The sequence below is a fragment of the Danio rerio genome, chromosome 2 (genome assembly GCF_049306965.1).
Source record: "Danio rerio strain Tuebingen ecotype United States chromosome 2, GRCz12tu, whole genome shotgun sequence".
NCBI classification, from domain to species: Eukaryota; Metazoa; Chordata; class Actinopteri; order Cypriniformes; family Danionidae; genus Danio; species Danio rerio.
Genome location: NC_133177.1, coordinates 23,444,325 through 23,468,143, shown reverse-complemented (window position 1 = coordinate 23,468,143; position 23,819 = coordinate 23,444,325). Strand labels below are relative to the sequence as shown.

The following is a 23,819-nucleotide window of genomic DNA, read 5'->3' as shown; positions in this document are numbered from 1 at the left end:
AAATAAGTCATTTAAACAAAGACTTGAACAAAATGAGGCTGACTTTTTATTTTTGTAGGAACTTTGTTTTTAATTTTGTGTTTAATAGAGACAAAGTTTATTTGGACAGCAAATAAGGACTAACAGTGATGATCCCGACAAGAACATCTAATTAATATAGACATAAAAATACACAATACAGACAAATTCATTCATTAGTCCAGATAATAGGCATATCAAGAAGCTGTCAGTAAAACACAGAAACATCATGAGGTTTTATTGTCAGTCTGTTTCACAAAGATATCAAAAGAAAACTCAATATTCTGAAAAATCACAGCAGCATCTTCCGTTTTTTGAAGGTTTATTATTTATGCTTAGCTGTCTAATCATAGCTTTCAAAATTCTTTTAAAAGAGTTTTTATCCATCATTTCTAACATTTGTTGATGTTGTATTTCTTTCAAGTCTTACTGTCATTAAAATTCAAAATTCTGTTTACTATTGTTAACTAAAGAAAGAACACAGGTATCAAAATTTTTTTTAGTTAACAAAACGTCATGTTCTCTGGGTGCTCCGATTTCCCCACTCAGTTCAAAGACGTGGTATAGGTGAATTAGATAAGCTAAATTGTCCGTAGTGTATAAGTGTGAATAAGTGTGTATGGATGTTTCCCATAAATGGGTTGCAGCTGGAAGGGCATCCACTGCATAAAAACATATGCTGGATAAGTTGGCGGTTCATTCCGCTGTGACGACCCCAGCTTAATAAAGGGACTAATCCGAAAGGAAAATGACTGACTGACATGGTGGCTCAGTGGTTAGCAGAGTCGTCTTACAGCAAGAAGGTCGCTGGTTCGAGTCCCAACTGGGTCAGTTGGGATTTCTGTGTTGAGTTTGCATGTTTGTATGGGTTTCCTCCAGGTGCTTCAGTTTTCCCCTCAGTCAAAAGACATTTGCTATAGGTGAATTGAATAAGCTAAATTGGCCTTAGTGTATGTAAATGAGTGTGGATGGATGTTTCCCAGTTATGGGTTGCAGCTGGAAGGGGATCCACTGTGAAAAACATATGCTGTATAAGTTGGTGGTGTAATTCCACTGTGGCAACCCCTGATGAATAAAGGGACTAAGCTGAAGGAAAATAAATGAATGATGAAAATGTCATGGAGAGAAATAGACTTATTTTGTAATTAGTTTTAATTTATTAATCTGTAATTCAGAACTACACCTGGTTATTGTATTAAAAAGCTTATCTTGTAATGCTAACAGCAGAATTCTGAATTTATGTCATATAAGCCTGACTTTTATGCAATTCTTGGGGTGAAAACATACTGCAAGAATTACTTTAAAAATCAGGCCTTTTCCTTCACAGTTTTGAGTCTTTTAATAATTGTGACAAAAAAGAGAAAGACAAATTTCAAATTCTGAGAAAAGCCACAAACTCCAAGACAAGAGATTTTTTTCTTATTTATTTTTATTTTTATTTGTAATTATGTACAAAGCAACATAAAATGTTCTTTTTTCTAGCATTTCTTTGTTTTAGTTTTTTTTATTTCAGAATTTCATGTTTTGATTAGTTTCGATTATCTTAAGTTTTTCCACACAATTCTCTTTTTCTTTTGCCGTTCTGCGAAAAAATTAAATCAACATTGCAAGATGTGAACAAAAAATTCTAACATTTCTATGTTTAAAATTTGAACTCACAAATCAATGTTTATTAAATTTGCATTACTTAATTCCAAGATTACAAATTGTTAACCTGCAATTTTAAGTCTATTCAATATGGCTAAATTTATAGTAACATATTTGAAAAGAAAAGTCAAGAGAAAAAGTCTTTTTTTTTATCCCATGAAAGAAAAAAAAATGCCCATAAGTCAAAGTAGGGCTGCTTTTTTAACAGATATTTTTTAATTTCGATTTGAATTGTGATTGTTGTCAAGTTTCAGCTTAATATTGTGTATTTTAGCATTTTACTGCTAAAAAGCAGTGAGTGTTAGTTAAAAAAGGAACTGAAAAGATATGAACTAATTCCAACTTTTATTTAAATTTGTTTATAAATATTCAGAAATTAAACTTAAATTTTTCTCTAGAGCAAACAGTAGTAAGTTATGACGTTAGTTGTCTCCTGGTGGCTTCGTGATATTTTTTCATATGGTGTAACCATACAACTCTGCAAACAACTCTGAAAGTGTACTTTGCTGTTACCATGCTTTTTAAGGTGCTGGTTGTTATATTTTCTTGTGCTGTGGCAACAATTCTGTGACAGCTCTTACAAATGACCTGTTTTGTGTCTGTAACTTTGAAACTAAAATATTGCTATATCACCAATGTGCCGTTTATTAATATATATTTATTTATTTATTCATCTATTAATGCTTTGAAGTGGCAGATGTCATCATCCCACTTGTCCTCGCTTTCCTGTTTGTTTGTTTTATTGTGGGTGTTCGCATAGTTCGGTTGCGCAATTCTGATTGGGCAGAATAAAATTGAGCTCATTTAATATCACAATTGCAGTTCGATTTCAATTAATCGCATAGCCTTACCTCAAAGTATTTTTTTTTTCTTGAAAAGTGTTAATATTTAATTTAATTTAATTTCCTTCGGTTAGTCCCTTCATTAATCAGGAGTCGCCACAGCAGAATGAACCACCAACTTATCTATGTTTTACTCAGCGGATGCCCTTCCATTCACAACCCAGCACTGGGAAAAATCCACACACTCTTGCATTCACACACATACGGACATTTTAGCTCATTCAGTTCACCAATACCACATGTCTTTAGGATTGTGGGGGAAACCGGAGCACCCGGAGGAAACCCACGAGATGATGGGGAGAACATGCAAACTCCACACAAAAATGCCAACTCACCTAGCCGGGGCTCAAACCTGCCACCTTCTTGCTGTGAGGCGACAGTGCTAACCACTGAGCCACCGGGTCGCCCAAGTGTTCATATTTCAAATGTATTTTCACAAATATTGTTGATTCGCATTTCTTAACCACCTTTAGAGCAAGAGATCCACCAAATGGATGTTGGCCACTACGCGGTTTGTCCCAGTTTCTCCATTTGCATCTGTAATTCTGTAGAGAGCATGAGAAAAAACACATTGATTCACTGTAGATGTTCAATTCTACCAAAACAATGACAAGTTATTTAGCAGCATGGACTTAGCTTTCACTGTTATAGTACCTGTACCTCTCATCTCACTAACAAATCTCTTTGAGCACGATCAGTTTAAAGAAAAGATTCATCTTAATAACTCAAGCCATAAAGACATTCGTCCTGAGAAACAAGCATCTCCATTTATATAATCCCCAAGATTGATTATATAAGAGTGTTTCAAGCACTGCCTCCTTAAAAGCCTTTTAAATGCCTCATGCGTTGCAAATTATCTGCCCACCACTGGAGTGAACGTGTGTGCGCGTTTCTGAAGGAAATTGACAGGGCTGGATTGCACATTCTTCAATGAACAGATGACAGAAATGGGGTCACGTGTAGGAGTTTGGCCCATTATTCTTCACATAAACCACAACATCATTCATATCGATACTATAGCAGCAACATATCGTCATAATGGCTTTACGTTAGTGTGGCATCAGAAGTTGTGAGTCACTTATCTTTTCAGTGTGTGGGTGCCGACATTGTAATCAGTCAATTTTTGAAATTCTGTCATTTGCTTATCGCAACTCTGCTATTACATTTTTAGTGACGTTTAAAAGGAAAATTTTTCACTTCACTTTGAAAAGTTAGCTAGTAGCGACAATGACTGTCAATCTATATTCAGTGGAGGAAAACACCTAACAACTCACGTACTGAAGTTTATGAGTGACAACAAGTCACTAAGGTCTTCAAGGACAACACAAATACATGTCATTGAACATGTACACATATACGTCAGCTTTTTTTTTTGAAAGGACTACATACATATCTGCAGGTTAACTATGTTTATATGCAATGTCCTCCCTATACTCTTTAACTTTCCAGATTTTAATTGTAATATGCACCTTTTGTAAAGCTGTTTTAAAACAATAATTATTGTGAAAAGCGCTATACACAAAACTTGAATTGAACAACCCTAATTAAGTGAATAGTGCATTTACTCACTCTTAAGTGGCTTCAAACCTTTATGAATGTCTTTCTTCTGTTAAAGAATGCCGAGCACTAGTAGCCATATAAATCAAATACTATGGAAGTCAATAGATATGTTTCCATCAACATAGTTAAACTTATGTATAAATCAGCAAGATCGAATAAATAATTTTTGAGTAAAGTTTCAATTCAATGAGTCAAAGAAATAAAACATGTCGCTTATTGATCAACTGGAGTAAAATTTGTTGTGGTACGAAGCCACTGTGGACTTGCTTATATAATAAATGACTTGCACCTTGAAAGATTAAACACAATGAACGCGTGATGGATTTTTGATACATTAGACTGCACTTTGGGAGCACTGATGCTCATGATAGTTCTGGAGGTATTAATACTGAACAACTTTAATGATGGGCTTTAGCTGAAGGATTTTTAGAATGACCAAAACAATATTTCAGATGTTGTTTAATGTCAGATCTTCCTCTGATTTGTCCATTAATGCCATCCCCTTGTGCTCCTTTTGTTACACCGTAAAACCCAAAAAGTTTAGGTAACTCCAACCATTTGAGGAAACAGATTACAACAAATTGTTTAAGTTCAAAAACTAATCCTAATGAGTACTGTGAACATAATCCAATTGAGTATTCAATCTGAGTACTGTAAAACCCAATAAATGAAGAGAACTCAAACCGTTTGAGGAAACCGATTGCTACAAACCCTTTGAGTTAAAACACTAACTGTGAACTTTTTTAAGTTGAAGTAATGAGGTATTTAATTAACTCATTACCTTCAACACTGAGTTCAAAACTTTTTTCAAATGAGAGGTATCAACTTTCAGTCAATTTTGAGTTAAGTACACTCATTTCATTTGATAAAGTTGACTGTTGGGTTTTACAGTTTATCATATGATCTGTTAAAACAAAGTCACATGCCTTTTTTGATGTGCATGCTGGAATTCATTTGAAAAATGTGTTTCTATCATAGTCTATGCACATTTTAGTTGGATATAAAGTTTATCTTATTCCGTTGTGCACTTTTTTTATGTATATATATTTTTCCAAAATCATTTGCTTGTTGGCATTTTCTTTAAGTATTTTTAAATGCCACATTCCAAAATGTGCATTATAGTAGGTGAATGGAAACATGGCTACTAATTACTGGACATTCTTGAAAACATCCTCTCCCATCTTTAACAGAAATAAAAAGAATCTCAAACAGGTTTGGAACAAGTGGAGGATGAGTAAATGATGACAATTTTCAGTTTGAACTATGCCTTTAATAATAATATTAATAATAATAATAATAATAATAATAATATATATATATATATATATATATATATATATATATATATATATATATATATATATATATATATATATATATTTACACACACACACACACACACACACACACATACACATATATAAATATATATATATATATATATATATATATATATATATATATATATATATATATATATATATATATATATATATATATATATATACTGTATACATGTATAGTGGTCTGCTGTATACATTGTAATATAAGTAATACATAAGTAAATAAATAAATATTAATTTTATTATGGGAATATGGGTAATGGGGAAACTTCCAGAATGCACACTGAGAGTGTTTTATGTTTTGTACACACATACAATGATAATTTAGGGAATTCATAGCCAGATTGGTTGTCATCCCTTAAACTTGACAGTGTGTATAATGACTGTGTTTGTGTACGAAACAGGATTTAACAATAAAACTGAACTGACAAACACTTAGCTACAGTGTTTGCATGACCAGTGTTATTGTAAAATTCAAATTAATAAATTAGCATAAAATAATTGAATAATTAGATGAAAATCATAGACAGTTCACAAAATAATAGGAATGTGCCTTTGGTAACTAAACATAACATAATTCTGAAATGCTAAAACTGCCAAATCAATAACACAAAAACAACACATAACAGAATTATAATATAATTCTGAGAGTACAGACATAATTGATTATTATGAAAATTAAACAGGCAAAGCACAAGACTCATTCTGTCAGTTTTATTACAAAAGGTTAATCTCTCATCACAGAATACATGCACAAAATCAAAGCAAAAAAAAAGAGGATGAGTGATAGAAATGCAGAATTCATATATCACAGCAGATGACATGCAAATTACTGTAAATGTCAAAGCCGAAGAGAAGACATCAACATGCAAAGTGTGAAAAAGAAGGACAGTATAGCAAGTTTGGCATGCAGGTGAAAATGAAAAGCGATGATTTCATATTGTATGTATTTTGAAACGTGAATGTCCACTAGAGGGAGGTAAAGCTCTAAATCAGGGTCTTCAAGCTTTCTCATGGCCCCTTTAGTGCAGGGGTGTTCAGACTCGATTTGGGAGGGCCAGTGTCCTGCTGAGTTTAGCTTCAACTTGCTTTAACACACCTGCCAGGGAGTTATTAATGTTTACATAATTAAGAAGCTTGCATTGCAGATCCACTGAAATAACAACAATTCTTGTGTACTGGGAGGGACTGTAATGTTCAATAGACTGGGATCAGAAAGATTTAATTTAGAAAGAAATGAATACATTTGTTTATTAATTGATCAAAAGAAAAGGATGAAGATGAAATACAAAATGTGTAAGTCTTACAAAGACAATAATGATTAAGAAGAAATGTTCTTGAGTGGCAAATCATCATGTTAGAATGATTTCGAATACTGAATTAAAATGTGCAATTACAGGATTAAAATAGGTTTTAAAATAATAATAATATTAAAATAATATTGCATTAACATAAAAATATATTTTAAAAAGTAATTAAATTTTACTATCACTTTTTAAAATAGTACTACTATTTTTTTTTTTACTGTTTTACTTTTTTACATTTATTTATGATTAGATGAATGAAGACTTGGTAAGTAAAAAATGGATAGCACTATAACTCTATTTAGAACTTTAGCTTTTAAGGTTTAATATTACTGATCTTTCTCCAAAATCACTTGAAATTAAAGGCATAGTTCACCCAAAACGGAAAATTTTGTCATTTATTCAGCCTTCACTTGTCACAAACTTGTTTCAGTGTCTCGTTTCAGTTAATAAAACAAAATAAGTTCTTTTGTAAAATGTGGAAAACCTGTAACCATTGACTTTCATAAGAGTTGTCTTCCCTAACACTGGAAGTCAATGGTTACAGGTTTTCAGCTTTCATCAAAATATCTTCTTCTGTGTGCAAATAAAGCTTTGAAATTAAGGGTAAATACATTTTTAATATTGGATGAACTATCCCTTTAAGTCAGGGGTCCCGAACTCAAATTGACAGGGGGTCATATCAGTGACTGACAACTCATTGGAGGGCCGTTTTAACATTCAAGCACACAGAAAAAGTGGAAACTTGATGTAATTGATGCACTCAGACATTCTCTCCCGGAGTATCAAAGCTAATTTTTATTTCTTGTTGTACATATTGAACATGTAGTTTAAGACTATATAAAAGTACTAAAAAATTATTAATAGGCATAATAATAATAATAATTATTATTCTGTCCCAATCAATTGTTGCATAACCAAAAGTTTAACAGATAACGTAAGACAGCAGAATGCAGTTTGGGTAACTTTATTGACTTTACTGGCAGTTGTTCTTTTCAATATCATTTTTTTTTTTTTTTGTAAAACTACAACATAGAGGGGGAAAGTATGTTTTTATTTTTATACAATTCTTAATATGCATATTAGGAACATCTATTAATGAGACAATTTGAATTGAATATTAGCAAAACTATTATATTTAAACCACCAGCATAATGTGTAAGCCATGAAGAAGTGTTTGTACAACACAATACAGCTGGAATAAAACAGATTATAATCAAATGATCCTTGAATATTTACTAAAAATATAGCTTTAGTAAAAACAGAGCACTTACGGACATATATTTCATTTAAATTAGTCCCAGAAATAATCTTCATGTGCTTTACATTCGACCGCACACTGAAAGAAATCGAAAGTAACCCTAATATATAGTACAGAACTTTAAATGTCCAGTGGGTGGGGGTCAAAACCACAAGTGTACTAGCGACTGCACAACAAAAATCTAGTGATTCAAAAATATATGTTTCGGGGGGCCAATCTCATAAATATTTTTGACGTCAGTTGCGGGCCGGATGGAGGAGGGGGGGGGGGGGGTGGGGGGTGAAATTGATCTGCGGGCCACCAGTTTAAGACCCCTTCTTTAAAGTAATATTCACAAGTTCACACTTTGGTTATTTATAGTGAGTTAAGGATCGTCTGATAGGATAATTAGTCATTAGCTAAATCTGGAACAGCTGTGAACAATCATAAGCACGTGATCCTCTCAAAATTTGTTTATAAATAAACATCACATAATACGTCCCAGTTGAAGACCCATGCTTTAAAGCTACACATATACAACAATATTTTTTGATCATCATCAGCCAACAAGAAGAACAATCAAACTTGTTAAGACACTGAAAACCGAAACCCAGCATGCAAAGCGGAAGGAAGCCATTCTGGTGAGCTGCATCATAGAAGATCTGAAAGTGTTAGTGTTAGTGGACCTACATCAACACACAGCAGTGCTTGTGCATTCTTTTGACCTTTCTGCTCTTTTCGGTACCTGTAACTGCCCCGTCCTCTACGTCGCCTCGGTTTGAATTTGACTTCAGATTGGTTTGACAGATCCTACTGGAATCATCTTCTCCATCCCCAATGATCACCAGCTCAGCCCGAACAGATCCCTCGAAGCTCTGACTGTCATCATCTGCATTCTGGTAGCCCATGAAGATCATAGTGACGGGTTCGTCCGATGGCATAGCGTTCAGGACACTGATTTTGGAGTCCTCAGAGTAGGCAGAACAGGAGCTGTTGTTTCTGATGTCATGATCCAAATGCCTCGTTCCCCGGTTGTGATATGGTCCATGCTTACGTCTTTCTCCTCTGTGTAACTCATGGCTGTAGTTGGTGTTGTGAAAGTACTCGTCTGGTCTGTCATTGTAATTCGGCATTGGCAAAAGAGGAAGTCTATGACCTGCATCCTCTGGATACCCAACGCCATCATTATACACAAGCTCAGGCCATGCTGATAGGTCCACGCTGTAAGGATCTTGACCTCCATTGGATTTGCGGTTGTCAGGAGGTGATTGTAGTTCATGGGGCATGCTGTAGGGGTATGAAGGGTTTACTTGATTGCCCAATTTCTTCTTTCCTGAGGCCTGTCTGAGCAGCTCTTCGACCTCCACAGGACTGAGTTCATCCACTCCGTTGGCTCCAGGCTGGTGGCCGTCTGTTCGCAAGGCGTAGACAGACTTTCGGCCGTCATCGTAGACTTTGATGCCCCTTTGCTGGAGTTCTTGAGGAGAAATGGTGGAGGAGGAAATAACTTGGCTTTCACCAGTGCGCAAGTCTTTCTGAACATTAATTTCCATGGCAAACAAAGCTGTAAGAGATAAATGGAATTTATATCAAATATATTATTTTGAATATTGTACTATAAGCACATTCAAAAGGATAGTTCACCCAACAATACAAATTTAGTGAAGTTTTATAAGCTAATTTCAGGAGGAGCATACACAGATCATTGACATATAAATGTCCAATCAGCATTAATACAAACCCTTATAAATAATTAAGTATGTCCCACCCCTTTATCCCTCTCAATCTTCATCATCCCTCTACTGCCCTATCTCCACACTTTTAAATTAGTTTACTTAAAGGTTCTGTATGTAAGTTTTTGACTCTTCTAAAGCATAAAAATACCATAATATTTTTGCAGATATTTAAGAAACATGTCAAGTGAACATTCTTGTTTATTCGAAAAATAATGCTTAAGTCAGATATTCTGCTTTGAAAATGTGTGTTGCGTGCCAGAATGCCTGTCTTTGTTTTGGTCTCTTTAACCTGCCCAATGCCAGTTTAGCCAATTATATTTCAGCACCCCTGGGTACCTTTGTGGAAAACTGTCATTTCATTCATTCAGTCAGGAAGGCTCTTAAAGTATGTGTCCAAGACCAAAATGCGACAGCTGGTTGACAATAGCAGCCTCCAAAATGAGACGCAGATTCAGAGTTCCACATGAGGTTGTTATTATAGCAAATAATATGAATATTACGAACGTAAATATTAGGTTTTTTATTAATTTCTCTGTTTGCACCAAATTAAACATGACAGGAATTTAAACAGCCATTTGCACTCACTGCACTCCAACAACATGTGTAGGTTTATAATCTAATTAATATATATTAAACCTCTTTTTAACATTATTAAATGTACATGTTGAATCCCTGATATGTGTTGGCATGAGTCACAGTTCTAAATTTAATTTTTTTTCAAGATCTGAGTTAAACTATCTTCTGCTGCTTTCAGTAGATTGGCATTAAATGTCATGTAAAATGGCATTCAAACTCATATTATTAGCATTTAACACAAAATAAAGCACATGAGGTTTACCTGAGGTGATCATTATCATTTATCCTGTTGTTCACCTGTGAGAAATGGAAGCCGTTTCTAAAATATATATTCCAGGTGTTGGTTAGAACAAAAAACTCCTATTAATATGGAGAATTGTTTAATTTGAGTGTTTTTTTGAGCTCAGAAAATGTCATCTACCTGGACAGCGACAAACATGATAATTTTTCATTTTGGGGTGAACTATCCCTTTAATGTACACAGATAACATGTCTATTTAATATGGCCTACAGCTCATTTCTGCTTTCTAGATTAATTTCAACCAATAGAGTGAGTTTGGAGGGGCAATCTGTTTGACCACCCAATTTCAGCCAGACTGATATAAGAATGCTGTTTGGTTATTTTTTTATTTTCAGTTTGGTGGCACAAATGTAATACACTTTAACTTTTAATAATAATAATAAAAAGTGTTAACATACTTTAGCATCACATATTTCTTAGTTGTTTCTTAGTTGTCTGTTTTTGTTATAGGGATGCTCTAATCAGGACGTTTTTTCAACCAATTTGCACTAGCATTTTTTGCCACTATGATCAACTGAAGGCAACTCCCATTGTATTAACTGAAGCAGTGGAATGAATCTCTCACTGTATATAATTTCAGTTAAGATACAGAATTCAGCCAGTGAGCATGAACCCAACAATAGCTTTTTCAGTGATGACTAATCTAAATGTTTCCGATAGCCGACTGATTTGTATTCATACACTCAGCAAATACGTGTGTAATTGGCTATAAATTCATTGCTGCAAAGAAATTGAAACAATTAACAATACAAGAGAAAATTAAACTGATCAACTTAGAGCTCGCAATCCTTTTCTTTGATTTTTAAACAAGCATTTCATTCTTACATTATTTTTTTAATGTGTGTTTACGTTTGTATCTTTTGATAAATTTGTTCAGTTTGTTTTATTAATCAACTAACCAACTCCAGGAATATGTGAACCACAGTTTAGGAAACACTTATTTTTTGCAGTCCTATGGTATAATACTGTATAAATATACATTGAAAACAATCTGAAGTGTTCTTTCAGGTTACCGGGTTTGCCTTTGTCATTTTTTGCTTCAGTTTCCAAGTCTTGTCTCTTCCTTTGACTTAATAGAGGTGTGCTAGGCTTTAGCATATTTGGAATTGTTGAATGGATATAGATTGGCTCTGCAAAAAAAAAGCAAAAATAATCAGAAACCATAATTCAACACAGAAAATAAATGCTGTTATATTTTTAATAGTCAGCATTATGACTGTCATGCAGGTTTACAGTTTTTACCTGATGCAAAGTCTGCATTTACTGCCTGTAAAGATACACAAAGAATGTACCAGTAAATATTCACTTTCACATGGAGCATGTAAATTTAGCCACATCAAAACCACCATACCTTAATGATGTCCTCTGGAGACTTTTCAACAACTTTAAGCCTCTTCAGAATCAGCCCTTCATTTGTTGAGATGTTCATTTCCTCCCTCTCCAATGCTTCAATCTCCTTCTCTATCCTACAGAGAATTTGACACAATTATTTAAAACAACACTTTCTAAATCTGACGATCTCTAGAGTTTACCTGGCTAACACACACAAACAAGCACACATCCACACATTTCATGTTCATGCTTTATGGGGACTTCCCAGAAGTAATGATTTTTATACTGTACAGACTGTATATTCTGTCCTCTTTACCCAATCCTACCCCTAAACCCAACCATTCTACATTCTACAGTTTTACATTTTCACTGTTTACACTTAATACAAAGCATACAATGCATCCGGAAAGTATCCATAGCGCTTCATTTTTCCCACATTTTGTTAAATTTACAGGCTTATTCCAAAATGGATTAAATTCATTTATTTTCTCAAAATTCTACAGGTGTACTGTAGTAAGCTGTTATGGCATTATCAAAGCAAATGTAAACAACCCTTTTAGACCCTGTAGCCACTTAGTGGACATCAGAGGGTCTGGATGCAGACCTGGTGCAGTTGCAATCTGATCGGCATGCATTGCTTTTTAATACACGCACCTAACCCCACCCCTAGCCCTACCCCTCAAAGTGAAGTCACTAGCTCTATTGCTATTAAGCGCATTGTGTCTGACATTGCAACTTCAAAACTTGCAGTTTCAGCTTGCATAACCAAGGCTGCATCCAGATACTATTGGACATGTTTTTTAACATGCTTCTGGGCCATTTCATCAAATTTAAAGCCTTCTGTCCCTGATATTAAACATTTGTCATCCAATCAAAGGACTATAAAGCTGTACGTGTTGTAATTTGTGAAATATTCTGAATTAAGCATGGCAGCACAACATTTTCAATTATTTTATTTAGATTTTTTGACATATTTGCCAATACTTCATAGATTATATAGAAAAAAGAAGGATAGCATTTATTAATTAAAATTGAAAAAAAAAAAAAAAAAAAATAATATATATATATATATATATATATATATATATATATATATATATATATATATATATATATATACTAAAAATTGCAAGATACTTTGAAGAAAGCTGTAAACCTGTAAACATTGACTTCCTTAGTAGGAAAAACAAACATACTATGGAAGTCAATTTCAGCTTTCTTTAAGATAGCCCATTTTGTGTTTATTAGAAGAAAGAAACTCATAAAGGTTTGAAACAAGTAAAAGGTAAGAAAAAAAATTATGTCAGAACTTTAATTTTCAGGAGAACTATTGTATCATTTAAATATCTCTGTTATAATGTAAAGTGGGTTCTAATAATTCACACTCTATAAAACAAAAACCTGAACGTTTGTATTCTTTAGAAGAAATGTAAATTAAAGATCAACAATTTGCATTATTTTATTTTTCATTTCATGTTGGCATATTGTTTTGAAATGAAAGCCTTAAGAACAGAGAATCCTGAAAGTCTGAAAGGATTAAGAGTAGAAGTTTAAATGTACTCCTGATGCTCAGCCTAAATCATTAAACACACTGGCCAAGAATGAACCCGGCAGCAGAATTTGTGCCAGGGTGTGACCTGCATGTAGCAGCTTTTCAAGGACATGGGAACAGCTTTTTTTAGCATTTTCCTCTGACTTCACTGCTACTACAATGCAAATGTGGTTACGAAGCATTGCACAGCTATTGCCTCATGCTTCACTCTAATAGATTTCATTAGGGCACCACAGGGCACTTGCTGAGAAACATCAAGCCAACCCTGAAGTTCACTGAGTTCAGTAAAAAAGACCTTTAAAAGTCTGAACTCTCAACAGCAACTCAGACAGAATATGTATTCATAGTATTCAGAAGATGCCAGAAAACATGATTTTCCATGATAACTCTAATCTAACTGACATTTATCCAAAAAAACTCATTTGTGTTTTTAAGACAGCCATAGATCATATAAATGATACTATATGGTTTAAATAGTAGTACTTTAACATCCTATGTCCAACCCAGGCTCATTATTGATATGTACACCTGTAAACATTTCTGGAGTTCCTGAATTACATGCCAGGCTGTAAGTTATATATTGCAGTTTTTGGCAAATCCACCAGAGGTCGCTGTGTACGATTTTTCATTATTCAAATATTATTTCTCTTGTGAGTGCCATGCGCGCCTGCTGTTCTGGCGTAAATTCACCAAAGGCAGTTGTCAATTAACTTACTGACTAACTGACAGACCAACTGATAACCCCACCTGCCCCTTTCCCTAAATCCAACCGATTTTTCTTGTTTTTCAAAAGCACCAATTGACCCGCTCAACCTTTGCCTGTACCAAACCGATAGTGTTTTCAAAAGCAATCCAGAAAAAGAAAAACCCTTGCCTGATTTTCACCACGTTTCTAGATGTTACCACATTCTCACCCTGTTATTTACTTGTTTATTTTATTTTTTGTCTTTTGGTTTAGGTTTACCTGCTTTCTGGAACTGTTCTTTGATAGACTCTAACCCAAGGCTGGTCCTGTACATTTGGGGGCCCTAAGCAGTATAACTTTCGAGCCCTCCCTTGCTCTAAATAGTGGAATATTGCTATTGTAAACTGGCCCACAATGCTTTTATTGCTTATTAAATATAATTTCAAAGAAAATAAATATTACATACAAGTATATGACGTTTATTACTCTGTAATTGACTATTTTCAATATCTGTATTATTAGATTAAAGCAGCCTAATTAGCATTAAAAGCAATGCTAAAAATTATTTTGTACTTGTCTCTTCTCGTCATCATTTTTCTCCTCAGTTTTTCTAAGCCTGAAGAATAACGTAAGATTTGTTTCATTTTGCGGTCCAATTTCCAGAATGAATCAGGAATATAATGGGCAGGCAATAAAGCAAAGGCAATGTCTGCATCTGTGTATGGATTCACATTCTTGTGGTGACTGGTTGGTCTTGCAGGTCTTTCGGTCTTGTTTGAAGAACAAACTCAAACCGTGAGAACAGAACACATATGAGAAATGAGATGGTGCGAGTTCCTGTTGATCACATGACCTTCACACAAAAACAATTTCAACTTTAATAAAGTTATGACGTTTTTTTTGACAGTGATAATTTATAAATATTTAAATACCAAAGCACTGTCAATGAAGATAATTTGTAAAATGCAAAAAAAAAAATATTTCAGCAAGGAAACGGCTCGGACAACTAGTGGGTTGTGAGGACCCCCTAGTGGGTCAAACAGACTGCGGTAGCATTCGTTTTATATATTAAATGCACCATATGTAGCTCTGGCTAAATGGTTCACAAACTCCAGAAATATACAGGGGTACGTTTTCACAGTGCACCTGTGTTGCGACGTCTTACCGGTGTATGTTGCTCTTAAGGTTTTTAGCTTGTTGTGCATCTTCAAGAGCTTTTTGAGTTTCCTGAGCAGTACTGCTGTTCATCCCATCCATGAGCCACAGATCTCGCATGGACCTTTTCTATGAAAGACACACAGACAAGCATTAAATACAAGACAAACTATAACATTCTGAAAAAATGCTAACGAATTGGAAACTACACATTTATCATGTAAAAGGTACCTTGACATGTTGAAGCTTCAGTTTCTCTCTGTCAATCTCAAGCCGCTTAAGGGCAATTTCTTCTTGTATTTTCTTCTTATTCTTTAAGCGAATAAACACAAGCCCAAATAGACATGAAAGAGAAATTTGTTATAATGATCAAATATACAAATGAATGCTGTCAATATTAACTACTAACAATATACATAGTGTATACACTCAATGGGCCACTTTATTATGTACACCGTACTAGTACCGGGTTGGACCCCCATTTTGCTTAAGAACTACCTTAATCCTTTGTGGCATAGATTCAACAAGGTACTGGAAATATTCTTCAGAGATTTGGGACATATTGACATGATAGCATCACGCAGTTGCTGCACATTTGTCGGCTGCACATCCATAATGCCTGTGGTGTGCCAAGAACATACCCCCCACACCATTACACCACCACCAGCCTTAACCTTTGATTCAAGGCAGGAAGGATCAATGCTTTCATGTTGTTGATGCCAAATACTGACCCTACCATTTAAATGTCGCAGCAGAAATTTTGACTCATCAGACCAGGCAACGTTTTCAAAATCTTGTATTGTCCAATTTTGGAGATCCTGTGGGAATTGTAGCCTCAGTTTCCGGTCCTTAGCTAACAAGAGTGGCACCCAGTGTGGTCTTCTGCTGCTGTAGCCCATTTGCCTCAAGGTTCAACATATTGTGGGTTCAGAGATGCTCTTCTGCATACTTTGGTTGTAACAAGTGATTATTTGAGTTACTGTTGCCTGTCTATCAGCTCAGCCCAGTCTGGCCAATCTCCTCTGACCTCTGTTATCAACAAGGCATTTGTGCCCACAGAACTGCAGCTCACCGAATATCTTCTCTTTTTCAGACCATTCTCTTTAAACCCTAGAGATGGCCGTGCATTAAAATCCCAGTTGATCAGCAGTTTCTGAAATACTCAGACCAGACTGTCTGGCAGCAACAACCATGCCATGTTCACTTAAATCCCCTTTTCTTCCCATACTGATGCTCCATTTGAACTGCAGCAGATTGTCTTGACCATGTGTACATCCCTAAATGCATTGAGTTGCTGCCATGTGATTGGCTGATTAGAAATTTGCATTAACAAGAAGTTGCACAGCTGTACCTGATAAAGTGGCCGGTTAGTTTATATTCATTATTTATGTACCCTAACAAAAATGTTAGAGTGGTTTGAATACGTTTTTGAAAATGATCAAATTTTAGTCTCTGATGAATTTGTTACACATCTTGTGTATTTTTTACTGACTTGGTATCCATAATACAGCATGTTTTTGTAGAGTTCACTGATCAGTGTGAACAAAGACAATACTGTAGCTTGTGTGTGACTTTTTTTGATATAATTTTTTTTAATTGTCATTATAATACATTGTAGTCATGTAAAAATATCCTAAAATATCATTATACAAAAACAATCAGAATCAATGTTTTCAGAGAGTCTTGAAATAAGCAGGTTACCGTAATCGCTTGAAGACGTTCCTTTAAGAGCTCAGCTTCCTCCATCCTGCCTCTAAAGAATAAAATAAAAAATATACAAACAGTTACCTTTATGTGACACTATAAAATCATGGTCCACACTGTCTTAAATCTGAGAGTGTATTTGGAGATATAGGCCAAACTCCATATGGTGACAGCGATATTTCGCGACAGGAGTCCATTCATCATCACTTGCTTTCTGCTTTCTAAAGATCACTGCTTCCATGAATAGCTGTGGTGGTAAAACCGTCTCTTTGATGGACCATAAATAATCTGCCTGACAGCATTTGGTTGCCCGTGTCCAAGTGTGTGAACCCTTGTGGATACAACGGGGTTTCATAGCCATCGAAGACCTAAGGCTAGCTTATCCCTAAAAGTATCTTCATGCTTTATTCAACCATGCAGTTTATGGTTAAATATCTTTTGAAATAAGCCAGATGTGTCCTACTGTTATTGCCACATCAGTTTAATTTAGGATTATGAAACAATATTGCAAAGGCTATAAATATTTTGATAGATTTTTTTGTAAATGTCAAGGTTTTATTGTATAGTTTTGTCCAGGGTCATACACAAAATACTTTGTCTGGCAAATAAAATGGTTAAAACAATGGTTTTTACAATAAAAATTGTTTAGATAAAATGCACTTCATTCGATCTATTTACATTACTTTTGTTAAGTTATAGTGTTCTGTGCAAATGCATTATCTAATTTCTGTTATACTGTACAAAAATACTGCTGTTAGGCTACACTGTAAAAATATCTGTTAACATTTTCTGTATTGTGTGATTCACTAGTGTTTTCTGTTTATGTTTGGTTGTTAGTTGCATTATGAGATGCTGATCTCTGCTCTGTCGACTTTTGATGTTAAAAATTCATCTCTCCAGTGTAACAAAGGGACTTTTATTGACATTTTAACAGTTTGTAATAATATAAATGTATAAGAAAAGATAAATATTCAAGTCAGGTCAAGTCAAGCTTTATTGTCATTCCGCTGCATGTGTAGACATGCAGAGAAACAAAATGTTGTGCTTCGCAGGACAGCGGCGCTACATAAATTAATCATAAATACAAGCATAAATCCAAATGCAATTCAGAAGCATAAATAAACTGGGAAAAACAAAAACATGAATCACAAAATACAGAAAACTTTTAATTTATATATTTTTAGAGTGTTCTGTGGTTCACAACAAAAACATGTGTATATATATATATACACACACACACACACACACACACACACACACACATACACACGCAGAATAATCTAAATGCAACTTATAATTCTAACCTAAAATTTTAAATTTAAAATTTGGTTGTTGGTATTATATATACATCTGTATCTCATCTTAACCTACTGTTAAATGTGCATTTCTAAGACATAAAACATACGCTTATAAAATGTTGGTCAATGTTGGTCAAGCTCTAGTGATAAAAATATTCTAATTAATCTACTTTTTACAACATTCACTGAGGAAAACAATTATTCCTTTAAAAAAATAAAATATGAAATATGAAAAACAAACAGACCATAAAAAATGAAAAAGTATTCATTCATTAATTTCCTTCAGCTTAGTCCCTTAGAAATGGCAACTTAAATAGCATATGTTTTACAGAGCGCCGCAACCCAGTACTGGGAAATACTAATTCTTTACACTCTTGCACACACACATACACTACGGCCAATTTAGCTTATTCAATTCACCTATCCTGCAGGACTTTGGACTGTGGGGAAACCGGAGCACCCAGAGGAAACCCACGCCAACACGGGGAGAACATGCAAACTCCACACAGAAATGCCAACTGTCCCAGCTGAGACTCAAACCAGTAACTTTTTTGCAGTGAGGCAACAGTGCTAACCACTGAACCAATGCGCCATCCAAACAAAAAAGAATTTACAGCACCTTTATCATCAATATTGATTGATCTGAATTTTCAAATATAACTTTACTGAATTTGAGATATTAACAACAAATGAAAAGTTCAGATGCAAAAACCTCTATAATGTCATCTAATATTTTCTTCTAAAATGAGCATTTTTCTCAGGCTCTTGTGGATAGGTTCAGCAAATTCACTTTTATGTCAACGAATAGGTTATTTTCATCATCTGTAAAGTGAAATTTAAAATAAACAAAGAAGGTAGAGAAAAATGTTGGTTTTTGAAGGTAATTTCAGATGGCATTAAGAGGTTTTTGCATCAGAATTCTTCCAATTGTATTCAGTTTTTATATATGACATTAGGGTTTTGTCAGCCAGACTTTTTTTGAAAGTGAGGTACAGTATGTGCACTGCAGTATGGATACATGTCCCAAAGCAAAACTGACAAACTGCATACGAGACTGTATACTGTATGTGAGCAGTTGTGTATGTATGTTTACAAACTGAGATCGCTACTTACTGGTCTGGTGTGCAAAATACTCTTTTTTTTTTTTTTTTTTTGACAGATTTGCAGATCTGTGTAAAAGGGATCAACTGAACAACATTTCTGTCTCCATGCAAAACATTTCAAAATCACAAAATGAAAAGCTTTTCTATTTTTGTACAATGTTGTCATGCAAGTTTATCCTTTCTGGCTTAAAAATGCAGGTTTCTGACCAACACAGGTACTTTGAAATATGAAACTGTCACATTGTAGAGACAGCATGGTCTGTGTCTGGATTTCTAGGCTGCTCTTTCTTTTCCCAGGAAATGTGAGAAGGACTCCAGACTTCCAGTCTCTGTCTATGTTTCATATAGACAGTATCCAGTGCTGACTCAACACAAGCCTGCTCATCTGCTTTACACATAGAGCTATACTCAATCACTGTCCTCAACTCACAGCAAAGTTCAGCTCATTAGCATATTCTGAAAGCTGCCATTCACAGGTCAAGGAGTAAACTGTTTTATTTAAAGGCAACCAAGAAAGGCTGAGTCCCTATTTTTACACAGCGGATGCCCTTCTAGCTGCAACCCAGTACAGGGAAACACCCTCGCATTCAAACACATACACACAATTTAGTTTATTCAATTCAGCTAGAGCACATGTGTTTGGACTGTGGGAGAAACAGGAGCACCCACAGAACACTCAGGGGAAACAAACACAAACATTGAAAGAACATTCAAACTCCACAAAGAAATGCCAACTGACCAAGCAGAGACTCGAACCAGCGACCTTTTTGCTGTGAGGCCAACGTGCTACCACTGTGCCACCGAGCAGCCCACAACTAATATCAATACACACACAAAAAAATTATTTAAAAAAAAAAAGATTTTGGGTCATTGGGGTTATCTCTGTTATTTTTATCCCCTTCTTTTAATTCTGCTTATTATTGTAAGATGTTATTCATAAAAAAATATTTTAAGACATTTTAAAAATTTTATGCATATAGAACTATAGAAACTTTTAGCTCATGATACTAAAATGTTGTCAGACAGAATTTGATGAATAAATTCAACAGATATCACACTAAAGTTGTATCCACTCACCTCAGGTTTTGTTTGAACCATAAACCTGACAAAGCTTCCATCATAAAACTGTTACTGTGTCATTACAGAAAGAGTTATGGTGTCTATCTGTAGCTGATCTATCTCCAGACCTATAAGTGAGTTAGGTAAACCCTTATGCTCCAGAATTCCACTAGACTCAGGCACAGCCTAAAATTAGCAAAGGCCACCCAGAGGTACATTGCCTAAAGAGTTCGAGATGGTGGTCCCTGTTCTCTGACAGTCTCGCATATCTTCCTCAAATATCAACCTTTCGGAAATGAACCAAACAGATAAACTGCTAAATAAAGGTGATGTGGATATTAAATACCCTTATGACTATTAATATACATTTGTGCTTTAACTTATAGCCTATTTAAAGTGAGGTCTAAGAAACCTCACAGAATTGCACACACGCATGCCACATTTGGCCCAAACAGGATGTGAAAACTGAATTTAGATTTATAATAAAAATAAATAGGCTACAAAACGTTTGAGCATCAGCGACAGGTTTCATCACAGATATATAGCAAAATGGAGCAGCTGATTGGCTTTTAGATATGATTTTATTTTTCTTTACAGGTCACTTCTGCACATGGTCAGTTTCCCCGTCAGTTTTAGCCAAGAGGAAGATTTCCTAATCTCCTCTAATCTGATCACCAGTCAGTTAAGATGTAAATCTCTTGTTACATCTGCTCCCATAACAACATCCTGACTCAACAAACATTTACTAATTGTCCAGTTATCACTACATCAGAATGCAGATAACCTACAAAAATTAACCCACAATTAACAAATAAATGAAAAATACACAACTTTCGCTTTGGTGACCACGCAAACACCTTCATGGAATAAATAGAGAAAATCAGAATCGTGGTGCAGTTAAATTAGTTTCAAAATGTTACCGTGAGGATTTTTATGACTAATTTAAGAAATAGGTGAAAGTTGAAATCCTCACTTTTCCCAAAGTAAATGTCACCCGATCCGCAGGATGCGTGGAAAAAGTCGGCATGTTCATTTCTGCAGCTCAAATGACATTTGAAGATGAACTGAGAAGCTCCAATCACTTACAGATGAACAAAACTTTTGACAAATTCGACATATTCTGCTATCAGATTTTTGACCTTCACGCATTACTACCAGCGTATCCCCAATAAGACACCTAAACACACACGCACACACTTACCGGGCCGATGAAGTCGGACGTAAATCCAGCAGGGTTTCCTGAGTTCACGCGCAGTCGTCACGCAGCGCTCATTTAACGGCCAGGGCGCGCGCAGGTGCTGTGGCCATGATTGACAGCCCTTCCTTCAGCCAATGAAATGTCAGTGAGTTTGTTCAGTTGTTCTGACCATATCATCAGTGAATGTTTGAGAAATTAAAATGCCAACTTAACAAAAATACGTCCACTTAATTAGCACAGTACTTAACACTATTTAATGTATACTTAACAGACATCTTTTTTATAACATATATTTTAAGAATAACAATAATAATAATAACAATATTATTAATACATATATTCATATCAATGAATTAATTAATAATTTATAATAATAATCAGTAAAATATAATAATAATAATAATAACAATAATAATTATTATTATTATTATTATTATTATATTGTTGTTGTTGCTGTAGTTATTATATTGCTTGTCTTTGTTGGGCAAAAAATGCAATGTGTTATTTTAATGTGTTTAATTTAATTACTAGCATTTAGGGTTTATACCAATGTAACTCTACTAGGAGTCTATTCAGTGCTCTTCAATGCTGCATTCTAGCAAGAAAAACAGTGCCACAAATCATTCTGACGTGGGGCGACTCACAAGCTGCAGTCAAGTGTCAGACATTCCTACATGACCCTGCTGTTTATTCACACTAGCTTTAGAAAATGAGACCCACGGCTGGACGGGACATTCCTACTGCTGCAGCTAATGAAGAGAATAAAGAGTGCTGAGCTCAGTGGTTAGCACTGTCGCCTCACAGCAAGAAGGTCCTGGCTGTGTCGAGTTTGCCTGTTCTCCCCATGTTTGTGTTTTCTCTGGGTGTTCCAGTTTTCCCGATATCAGTCCATGCAATACTCACACAAAATACAATTCTTTGCTGCTTGTTCAAACTACGGGGCTGCACAGTGGCGCAGTGGACAGCACAATTGCCTCACAGCAAGAAGTTCACTGGTTTTAGCCCTGGCTGGCTTAGTTGGCGTTTCTGTTTGGAGTTTGCATGTTCTTCCCGTGTTGGCCTGGGTTTTCTCTGGGTGCTCCGGTTTCCCCCACAAATCCAAAGACATGCAGTACAGGTGAATGGAGTAGGCTTAATTGTCCGTAGTGTTTGTGTGTAAATGAGTGTGTGTGGATGTTTCCAAATGATGGGTTGCATATAGGGCATCTGCTGCTTCAAACATATGTTGGACAAGCTGTCGGTTCATTCCGCTGTGACGACCCCCGGAATAATAAAGGGACTAAGCTGAAAAGAAAATGAATGAATGAATGTTTAAACTACTTCTTTAAAGGGCACCTAGGTTACCCCTTTCTCAGATTTAATATAAGTGTTTTGCGTCTCCAGAATGTGTATTTAAAGTTTAAGCTCAAAACATTTATCAGATTTTTCATTATACCTTTTACAAGATTCCACTTTATACATTTTTCCACCAGAGGGCTGTTTTGTCGTACTGCGCATTTAAGGCTAGTACTCCCCTCCTACTCTACGTACCTTTCTGCGTGCTTTAATCTCCTCCCTCGGCTGCGTCAGACAAAATCTCACATAGCGTTTGTGAGAAATACTACAGTAAGAACTTTACCAATGAGTATTTATTGTGAAGATGCATCGACACACAATGTCAATGTACAAAGTTCACGTGCGCACAAACACACAGACACACACACACACACACACACACACACACACACACACACACACAGATACAGACCAACACACACACACACACACACACACACACACACACACACACACACACACACACACACACACACACACACACACACACACACACAAACACACACACACACACACAAACAGACAGACAGAGCTCATTTAGCTTGACATTTTTTTGTACGCAAATGTGACAGGATACAGCTACTCCACTGCTGTATGGATATCTGTTATGTTAATGTACAAAATAAACCTGATTTAACGCCCACAAATACGGAATTGAAGAGTCTTCCTTTATAATTGTTCTGACACGCGACTGTGCTGATGAAGTATAGCTGAAGTAAATCGCTGTAATTCATTACACACGTGCACTGTTTTAAAACATTTTAAACATGTGAAAATTACTCTTGATCACATTTGATGATGATTGATGATCCTAGCAAACTGAACAGACCT

At 35.2% G+C, this 23,819-nt stretch overlaps 1 protein-coding gene across 11 annotated transcripts; it reads right to left on the bottom strand.

Moving 5' to 3' along the window:
* Positions 1-228: 228 nt before the first annotated feature.
* On the bottom strand, positions 229-21,704 carry palmda (palmdelphin a). Of its 11 annotated transcripts, none has more exons than XR_012391393.1 (10): positions 21,429-21,704; positions 16,993-17,044; positions 15,523-15,603; positions 15,302-15,420; positions 11,919-12,033; positions 11,810-11,834; positions 11,581-11,697; positions 8,700-9,518; positions 2,914-3,052; positions 229-786 (listed from the first exon to the last, which is right to left on the bottom strand). XR_012391393.1 is itself a non-coding variant. In XM_073924762.1 (9 exons), the coding sequence occupies exons 2-9, from the start codon at positions 17,035-17,037 to the stop codon at positions 3,012-3,014; spliced, it is 1,362 nt and encodes a 453-aa protein (XP_073780863.1). In that variant the 5' UTR covers positions 17,038-17,044; positions 21,429-21,704; the 3' UTR covers positions 229-3,011. The 11 variants fall into 11 exon arrangements, 6 of the variants coding, with proteins under 6 accessions (XP_073780863.1, XP_073780858.1, XP_021322787.1 ...); XR_012391392.1 differs by having other exon boundaries at positions 21,657-21,704; XR_012391378.1 differs by lacking the exon at positions 21,429-21,704 and adding an exon at positions 20,474-20,614.
* Positions 21,705-23,819: the final 2,115 nt, after the last annotated feature.

Coding starts and splice junctions, on each gene's coding strand:
- palmda (XM_021467110.3), bottom strand. CDS start 20,517: ATGATGGAAGCTTTGTCAGGTTTATGGTTCAAACAAAACCTGAG. Junction 12,034..15,301: donor CTTAAGAGCAACATACACCG/GTAAGACGTCGC, acceptor AATTCTCTGTAG/GATAGAGAAGGAGATTGAAG. Junction 11,835..11,918: donor CTCCAGAGGACATCATTAAG/GTATGGTGGTTT, acceptor GTATCTTTACAG/GCAGTAAATGCAGACTTTGC.